At 37.3% G+C, this 10,000-nt stretch overlaps 1 protein-coding gene across 1 annotated transcript in view; it reads left to right on the top strand.

Moving 5' to 3' along the window:
- LOC101856168 (inositol 1,4,5-trisphosphate receptor type 1) overlaps positions 1-10,000 on the top strand; it is a gene marked incomplete in the record, with an annotated part of 208,126 nt that overhangs the window by 161,930 nt on the left and 36,196 nt on the right. The window contains 8 exon segments of the mRNA XM_035968813.1: positions 1,900-2,004; positions 3,892-3,963; positions 4,834-4,963; positions 5,862-6,000; positions 7,183-7,341; positions 8,246-8,402; positions 9,116-9,213; positions 9,811-9,907. Of these exon segments, the coding sequence (XP_035824706.1) occupies positions 1,900-2,004; positions 3,892-3,963; positions 4,834-4,963; positions 5,862-6,000; positions 7,183-7,341; positions 8,246-8,402; positions 9,116-9,213; positions 9,811-9,907 (957 nt within the window).

Below are 10,000 nucleotides of genomic sequence, written 5' to 3'. Positions count from 1 at the left end.
AATTGCTGTGTCTTCTTTGAAATGTTTAGGCTGATCACTGAGAAACATACAAAGCATCTTTCTTTATTAGGGGTTGATGTCTATATGTACTTAATCGCAACGATAGATAAATGATCCCCTCACTCAACCTCCCGGGCGACACAAAGCTCTGAGATAAAGTATATTTTTATGGAGATCATACCAATTGGATTTATATGAGATGGTATTTTTAACATAACAAGAAAGGGGACACAAATTTAAAAACTCTCAGGCAATTTATTGTTTCCTTTTTGTTAGAAGGGGGGGGGAGGGGGAGGGGGAGGGGGCTTTTTTCCTGACTACCTTCCTACATGTAGAGTTAAGTTTCAATATATTATTTTTCTTATTTTACTTTCTGTATGTTGTGCTTACATCTCCTAGCTACGAGATAGTTTTTGTTGTTGTTGTGTTTTTTTCAATAGCTTGATATGTTCTACCTTTGTCTATTATTATCGCAAGCACAAATTTCGAAGATTTTTTTAAAAAAGGAAACGTATTCTGCTGCAATGACCAGCTAAGACGGTTTATTTTGTTTAAAAAGCTCAAATAGTGGATATAATGATCTTCCATGTTGTTGTTTTTTGTGTGAGGTATATTATGCTGTACATTGGGAATTTTTGTCACAAAATACCGTATTATTCAACCGAATTGAAACTTATTACATGGTGAAATGTGTAGAATCATCGCTTTTTTTCGTTTTATTTGTCTTTTTACATCAACTAATGAAAACAACGATGTGCGAAAATGTATAGGTTTAGCGTCTGCTGCAGCTCTGCAGGGTGTTAAGAAGCGCGAACATTGAATTTGGCGCCCATCTCCGAAAGGACCGAACCATAGGAGAAGATTGGTCTAAAGTGTCTTTGTAAAGGACACAATATGGGGTCAAGCTAATGCTCAAATCCTCAAACCGGGCCTGGGTTTCAAAACTGTCATAACTCGAAATACGATATTTTTGCTTTTAAGGGTATGTTAAAAACGTCTCTGATGCGCATCGTATGTCAACACCGCGAACCATTAACTCAATAAATAAAAAAGTAATGCCTTTATGAAAATGTACTGCAAATTTATAGCGGATAAATTGAGGCAACAATTTGTGGCAACAAAAATATCGTTTCTTGACTTACGATACGTTAGAAACCAAATATAAATCTGTTTTAATACAAAAGTATTGTAACTCCAAGTTACGATAGTTTTCTAGCCTGGGACTGGCCTCAACAAAGAAAGATGAATGTTATTCTGGTATTGCATCTTTGGGTATAATAGATTGAAATGTGTCCTCCTTGGCAGCGCCACTATCGTAACTTGAGATACCGCACTGTATAATTCATTTTAAAGGAAGTTTCTAAACTATTGTAAGTCGACTCACGATAATTCTGTTGCAGAAAAAGCAGTGCCATGATATCGTAACTTGAGATACCATCCAAACGGAAAGAGATACAATTTCAAAATATCCCTCAACATATCTGGCGTGTTTTTCAGCCTGCAATATGTGAAAACCACATCCTCAAATCATCTGTGCGAAGAGAAAATCAGTTGTTGTTTTTTCTTTCTTTTTAAAAATTTTTATTTTGCTTCTCTTGAAAAGTAGAGTTTTCAAGATACGATAGTTTTAAATCACAGGCCCAAAACCGGCAATCTCATGATTACGAGTCAGGTAGCCTAACTAAAAGACTACAGACTACCAACACCACCTTAAAGATAAGTACAGGTCATTGGTCATATGGCGTTTGTCGGTTTACAGGAAAGTTGTCACTTTTTTTTTTTTTTAAGGAAACCCTTGTTGGAAAAGAAAGAAATGTTTTTAAAAACACATTTTTAAAACACAAACCTATTTTCTTTGCATATTTGATCCGATACCCCTTACGTTGTGTGCATCCCCAGATGTTCGGTGAGATAGCTGGGCCACTCCTGTTCAAACCCACGCACATGAAGAACCTGGTGAACTGTCTGGCTGTTGTTGTGCCAGTCTCCAACATGCCAAACTCGGTGAGATATTCAAGATTTGTTAGAAAGCTCAGATGCCTTACGCTTTATTGATATCTATGTGTGTGTGTTTGTTTGTGTGCGTATGTATGCCTATATTTTGTCAATTGCCTTTTCTTGGGGGCGGGGGGGGGGTTAACAAATTACAGTCAAACCTGTGTAAGACGGCCACCCATTGTCAAGGAGAAAAGTGGCCGTATAAGACAGGTGGCCGTCTTAGGCAGGACTGATCAAGGTGAAGAAAACAAACCATTCCCATCTGAGGTCCCAATCAAAAGTAGCCGCATTATTGTTGTTGTTGGTGGTGGTGGTTTGTATTTTGTTTGTAATTGTTATTTTGTTGCTGATTTTGCACAAGGGTGACAATAAAACGAAATGTATCAGACGAGGAAGACCGAGTGCCATGTTAAAACAAACACATGGGTCGCCACCACTCGGAGAACAAGCGATGCTTCTGTCACAAGTTCATGTTGACGTCCTTTTTTACTTTGTTACAGACTGGGTAAACAGTGACCATGTCATCTCACTTACGATTTGTGTATGAGTTCTGGGCGGGGCTTATGGGTTATGAGTGATCACACGCTTACCTCACCAGCAGCTGAAAATTGGTAGCTATTGGTCAACAGTGGGAGGGGCCTACGCAACATGATCGGTTGGAGGGACTACCTAACAACAACGACAGGTGATTGAATTATGACGGCTCGCCCACAACGCCATGGGCCAATGCACAATTTATGACTAAACGTAATGGAGTCACTCGGGTGGCCGTCTTAGACAGGGGTTATTGCTTTGTGTGATAAGGATTGTGTGTTAAAATATGGTGGCCGCGGTCGCGTTGGACAGGTGCCCGTTTTACACAGTTAAATTGTATAGAAAAAACGCAAGGGGGGGGGGGAATGGAAAGTGGCCGTTTTTACAGGTGGCGTCTTATAGAGGTGTCCGTCAGGGAAGGTTCGACTGTATATGTCCTTTAAAAACATTTTAAAGTAGAATTTACTAACAAATGTTGACCAAAGGCACCCAAAAATGTAATTTTGCAGTGTTCAAGGACACTCGAGCTTTGGAAGTCGCCACATTTTGGTGGCCATTTTCTTGCTTCTTTGACTTCTGAAATCAGGCGACTCCAACTCCACAAATCGAAAATATCTTGATTTCTATTCAAGATGATTGGGTATTTTTTTCCACCAAAAGTAAGGCAAACGAACACGCTTGCGCACTATAAAAATTGACTACCCCTGGTTGCACTACGTCATAACACATATACAAATAACAAAATAATTAATATACAATTAGATCAATCAGTACGATATGCATAACGCATAGATAATATACTACGTTTATATTTATATATATGTATATTTATTTATCTATTTATTTATTTATTTATATACATGCACACGAAAATATGCTGTATTATGTGCATATTATGTATTATTTCCTACTAATACAAACATATAGATTATAAATATTCATGCAATGTACATTAATCAAAACACACACACATTACCATGCACCCTCACACACACACACACAAACACACACACACACATACATATACACACATAAACAAACAAACAAACAAATAGTAAAAAAAACTTACAGAGAATAAAGAAGAATCATGAGACAGACAGAGTCGGAAACAGAGAAACAGAATCTGTGATGTAGCGGTCAGGCGCTAGGCTGTCGCCTTCAGGAGACTCGAGTTCGATCCTCGAGTGGCGAGACAATCTTTATCCAGTATCTCGGTCTTCCTACTGGATATTGTTTCTCTCTCAGCCGGTCCCTGACAGGCAAGGTCGGAAGCCCGCCTCCTAAATGATCACAATTATGTAGATGGGAGAGTAAAAAATGAGAACTCACCAAAGGGGTCAATTTGTGTACACGTTTCAGAATCTGGAGAGTGTCATGGAGCGGTTCGCATCTGGCATCACTGTAGAGGACACCTCAAGTGCTATACGCAGGGTAAGTGTAATAAAAATAATAATCAACATCATCATAATCATAATCATAGCCATCAACATAATAATGATAGTAGTAAATAATAATTATATTGATGATAATAATCATTTTTATTTGATATTAGAGTAATAGTAATAATAAAAATGATAGTGATAATAATAGTGATAATAATAATAATAATAATAATAATAATAATAATAATAATAATAATAATAATAATAATAATAATAATAATAATATTAGTAATAGTTATAATAATAATAGCAACAGTAATAATAATAACAGTATTTTTTAAAATTATTATTATTATTATTATATTATTATTATTATTATTATTATTATTATTATTATTATTATTATTATTATTATTATTATTAATAGTATTATTATTATCAGTATTGTTATGAAATTAAGAAGAAGAATACTAATCATCAGCATCATCATCATCATCATCATCATCACCATCATAAGATAATGATAATAATCCAAATAAAAATAAGAATTATTATTAATAATTTTAATAATATTTATAATATAACAATAATAATAGTAATAGTAATAACAATAGTAATAGTAATAATAATTGTTATTATTATTATTATTATCATTATTATCATTATTATCATTATCATTACTATAATTATTATTATTATTATTATTATTATTATTAATATTATTATTATTGGCCCTAAAAATTACAATGATTTTTTTATGTGATAAACATCACTGATTTGAACGATTCAAAAGAAAAAATTTTTCTTTTTTATTTCTCTGATCCTTTTCTGTCTCTTGAAAGAGTGAAAATAAATCAGAAAGGCCAAATACGTGCAATAATTAACTACTGTATTTTTCCTATGTTGCTTTAACCCTCAGGGAAACATTGAATACTACGCCACTGAGGTAGAACTGAATGCCAAGTTTCGCCTGTACGCAAGGAACTGTGCCGCCGTATTTGCCGGACACAACACGGTATCGGCGCAGCTCAAGTTTAGCTCCAAGAGAGGTAGGAGGGGAAGGGTCCTTGGGTCAAATTGATCGCAGTATCTATTCGGAGACAACTCCGACGGAGATAGACCAATCAAAAGGCTTTGTCCCTCTAGACCAAGTAAAAAAATCTGGGGCGTTACAGGGGGACGCCCCCCCCCCCCCCCCCCCACCCCATTTTTAACCCATAATAATTTGATATTTTGCAGTTAGGTTTGAAATTTTCTTGAAAATAATTGATTTGCGACAGTTTTAAAAGCTATATGTGCGATCGGCAGCAAACAATACGCAGTTTGTGTGTGGGAGTACGTCTCCGAATAGCTGTTGTTGTTGCTGTTATTGACATTCCCCTGTTGAGCATTTAGCATAGTTGCTGAGTTTCAACAGAAGTCTATTTTAAGTGCCACAAGGCTCTTCCACACTGCATGTAGAAGAAAAATGGGTTTTTTCCCGAGCTGGGAAGTGTTACATGCTATATTAGTATCCGCCTTAAAGCTGGTTGTCTAGACAGACAGAGTCGAAGAACCCGGCCTCCTAAGTGGCATAAGTTGTGTCGATGAAGGTGTCATATCGCCACCTTAGAATTACAAGGTTCTAAGAAACTAGTTTTGACCATTTTGACGCAATTTGTTTTGAGTTTCACAGTACGCCGAGTGTTTCCGAATGCAATTCTTTGAATAGGTTGATAACCACTCCAAATAGTCTTATGATTTTGATTGTGGAGAAAGAATATTTGGTTTCTAACCTCGTGATCTTAGTGACTCAGAAGAGTCAAAATTGTCATAGAACTTTCTAATTTTTTATGTTTGTCACCCTCTTGTGACGCCTCTAATCTTCTGACCCTCATATGACCTTATGTAGTTGCGAGCTCTGTAAAACCTCTACTAAAACTAAACTAAACTAATCCATTCCCCCAGCGTACACTGTGATCGAAGGGGACGAGGAGCTGCCCCTAGGGGAGGAGTTCCAGTCTCTGGTCAAATGTTTCATTGACACGCATGAGAAAAAGCCGGACAAACGGTTTTTGCCAGCAGCCAAGCTCATTGACCAGCTTTCGTGAGTTGTTGCTTATTTCTTTTTCTTTCTTTAGTTTTTCTTACATGTATTGTTTTTTTTTTATGGTGTCTGTGTTTGTTTTGTTCGTGTTTGTTTAAATTATCTCTACTTCGGAAATGTTATTGCTTTTCTAGGTAGAGGTGCGCGAAAAAAGAGGGGGGGGGGTGCTGAAGTTTTATCTCGTTACACATGACAGACAAATATGATTACTATGGAGCAAAATATGTTTTGATTTTCAACATGAATTGACTTCCTGTTTATGACTGCAAACGTTTTTTCTTGTTTTCGTAATGTCTCTTTTCAAACATGGTAAGCTGGATCTTCTCCTAATAATTCGTAGAACATGCTTTCGTTTTATCTCTGCTGTGTGCATATTCCTATAATCTTCCCTGGTGTTATAAAACAAATCTGTGTGCAATTGTGAGTATAATATTATTTCTAAAATGTCCACTTGTCTGTTTAAACAATAATGTGGACTGTGTGTCTATTCCAAGAATATCTCCTTGTCTGATATCAACTGTGTGTATTCTTAGAATCTCCCCTCGTCTTATGTCTACAGTGTGTATATTCCTAGAATCTCCCCTCGTCTTATGTCTACAGTGTGTATATTCCTAGAATCTCCCCTCGTCTTATATCTACAGTGTGTATATTCCTAGAATCTCCCCTCGTCGTATGTCTACAGTGTGTATATTCCTAGAATCTCCCCTCGTCTTATGTCTACAGTGTGTATATTCCTAGAATCTCCCCTCGTCTTATGTCTAGAGAGTGTATATTCCTAGAATCTCCCCTCGGCATAGATCTACTGTGTGTACCATAAAATTTCCCCCTCATCTTTCGCTGTGTGTATATGTCCTAGAATCCCCCCCCCCCTCACACACACACCCATAGTCCTATATCTACTATGTGTATATTCCAAGAATGTCCCTCATCTTCTACAGTGTGTATATTCTTAGAACCTCCCTTCATTTTACTAACGTGTGTATATTCCTAGAATCTCCCCATGTCTTATATCTACTGTGAGTACCCTAAGATTTCCCCCTCATCTTTCACTGTGTGTATATTTGCTAGAATCTCCCCATGTCTTATATCTACAGGGCGTATATCCCTAGAACGTTCCACATTGTCCACTGTGTGTATAATCTTAGAATCTCCCCTCATCTTCTACTGTGTGTAAATTCCTAGCATCTCCCTGGAGTACAAACGACTGACCGAGAGTGCCCGTTTGGAAATGGACGAGCTGAACATCAAGTGCTTCCAGGTGCTGCGCGCCATCATACACAACGAAGAACGGAAACTTCCGGAGGACTGGGAGACTCGGACATCAGAGCACAAAATCGAAAAGTGAGATATGAGATAATGGAAAAAGAAAATATCACCTCCCCCCCCCCCCCCACGCCCACCCCTATCCCCTCTCAGTTCTTATGTCAAGAAACTGGCCCAAGATAAGGGAAAGAGGAAAGTTTTAAAGTGTTTTTCGATGCCCAAAGGTCGCAGGTTGAAAAAGCAATGATGATAATGATTCTTGAAATTATTACGTTCAAAGAGTCTTTTACAAACGACATCATGGCGACCAACGTGCAGTTTAAGGGGGAATGGAAACCCGGATATGTGTACTAGTTAATTAAGCAAGTTCCAAATTGAGGACGACGTAAGTCTACTTTTACAGAAATAACAATGTGAATAGCATCATCATCATGAAAATAGTAATCTGTAGTAGTAGTAGTAGTAGTAGTAGGTAGTAGCAGCAGCAGGAGTAGTAGTAGTAGTAGTAGTAGTAGTAGTAGTAGTAGTAGTAGTAGTAGTAGTATCTTATTAATGTTATTATATCAATAATTATATTATTATTGTAATTGTTATTATCAATTGCGTACGTTTAAGACACTAATGTCTACAATAAATAATGAAATAGTTCTTTGTACAGTATACTCTTCCCAAATCATTTTTTCGTTCTTTTCTTAACTCATTAAAGACGCCAATCCTGCCCATTCAAACGCTTGGAAAAGCTTAACTTCATTATATCCAAACAGATTTTCCCATTCTGTGTTCTTTTTCTAAAATTTAGAAAGGTAGGCAACAGCATTTATATTAATATGAAATGTCCAATATTGTTTTTGTGGCTTGTGTGTGTGGGCTTGAAATGTGCCGCAACAATGACTTTGAACTGTTTTTGGTCGGACAAATCTGTCTGACGCGCCTTTAAAGTGTAAATCAATTAACCCCCCCCCCCCCTCTCTGCCTCTGCCAGGGGTCTCAAGTTCATTGCAGCCATCCAGAACATGTACGACCAGAAGGGTGCCATGAAGAAGTCTCTGCCCCATCTGGCCTCCAGGAATGACCTCATCGCCAAGGAAGTCCTGGCTTTCCTCTGTATTATGCTCTTCAACGCTAACAGTATTGTGCAGGTGAGTTGTTGTTGTTGCTGTTGCTGTTGATATTGTTGTTGCTGTTGCTGTTTGTTTAATTGTTTATTGTTGTTGTTGTTGTTGTTGTTGTTGTTGTTGCTGCTGTTGTTGTTCCTGTTGTTGCTGCTGTTGTTGTTGTTATTGCTGTGGTTGCTGCTGCTGTTGCTATTGTTGCTGCTGCTGCTGCTGTTGTTGTTGTTGTTGTTGTTGTTGTTGTTGTTGTTGTCGTTGTTGCAGTTGTTGTTGTTGTTGCTGCTGTTGCTGTTATTGCTGTAGTTGTTGTTGCTGTTTGTTTGTTTGTTTGGTTGTTTGTTGTTTGTAGTTGTTGTTTTGAATGAGGAGGGTGATCAGGGTAGGAGGAGGGGTCATCCTTTTGCATAGTTCAACGGTGTGCTACGATAATATTATTAGTTGTAAAGCGCTTATAATATGCTGTGCTACATGGTAATGAGCTACATAAACGCAGTCACTTCGTATTGCTATTACTATTAAAGCCTATTATTATTATTATTATTATTATTATTATTATTATTATTATTATTATTATTATTATTATTATTATTATTATTATTATTATTATTATCATTTCTATTTTTATTATTATTATCATCATCATTATCATCGTCATCATCATCATCGTCATTATGCCCTTGACAAAGTATTCTGTACAGATTTTGAAACAACTGATTATTTTGTTTCCTCTTGTGTTGTAGCAATCCATGCTGACATACTTCTTCTCAACGCGGGAGGAAGTGTTTTTCATGGCCGTGAGAGACAGGATGGCCCTTTCCACCAACTCCATCAAAGAGAAGTGAGAAAATTGTTATATTTGTTGCTGTTGGTGTTGCTGTTGCTGTTGCTGTTGCTGTTGCTGTTGCTGTTGCTGTTACTGTTGCTGTTGCTGTTGCTGTTACTTGGGGGGGTTGCTTGTTTTGTCTGGGTGTATGTTTTTGTCCTTTTTTTACATTTGTTTCTTCGTTTCTTCAGATTTTTAAAGATTTTTCGGGGGGGGGGAGGGGTGGTGGTGTTGTCTTTTGTTTTTATGGGGTGAGGGGTGTTGTTTACTCCTTGTTTTGGGTTGCTCTGTTTGATGTTTGTTTCGTGTGCACGTACAATGTGACAGGTCTTTCTTTGAATGGCTTTATATAGACCAGAGTAGGACAAATTTTTTATTTTAGTAGAGGTTTTACTGCGCTCACAACAGCATAAGGTTGTATGAGCGCCACGACAAATCTAAAAGATGCTGTTAAGGAAAAGATTCTTTGATAAATAATTCCAGTTTTTCTGTTGCCTATTTTAATAATATTTTTATCAGTGTTACTGATATTGTAATCCGTTTCTGTTTGAATTATCCCTTCATGTGTCGATTAACCGTAGAGTATAGCTGACGAAAAATTTTTCTTCCCAGGCGATCCCTTCAAACCCAACATGAGGCCAAAATGAAGGAGTCGTCAGACAGCAAGAAGTCAAGAAACATGTTCATGGTTACGCTAATGGCTTTGAGGGTATGGTTTGTCATACTTGTATCTTAAGAGAGAGAGAGAGAGAGAGAGAGGGGGGGGAGAGAAAGAGAGAGAGAGAGAGAGAGAGAGAGAGAG

This window comes from Aplysia californica, unplaced genomic scaffold (genome assembly GCF_000002075.1).
Source record: "Aplysia californica isolate F4 #8 unplaced genomic scaffold, AplCal3.0 scaffold00086, whole genome shotgun sequence".
NCBI classification, from domain to species: Eukaryota; Metazoa; Mollusca; class Gastropoda; order Aplysiida; family Aplysiidae; genus Aplysia; species Aplysia californica.
The sequence above is the reverse complement of the archived record's forward strand: the minus strand, read 5'-3'. Positions and strand labels throughout refer to the sequence as shown.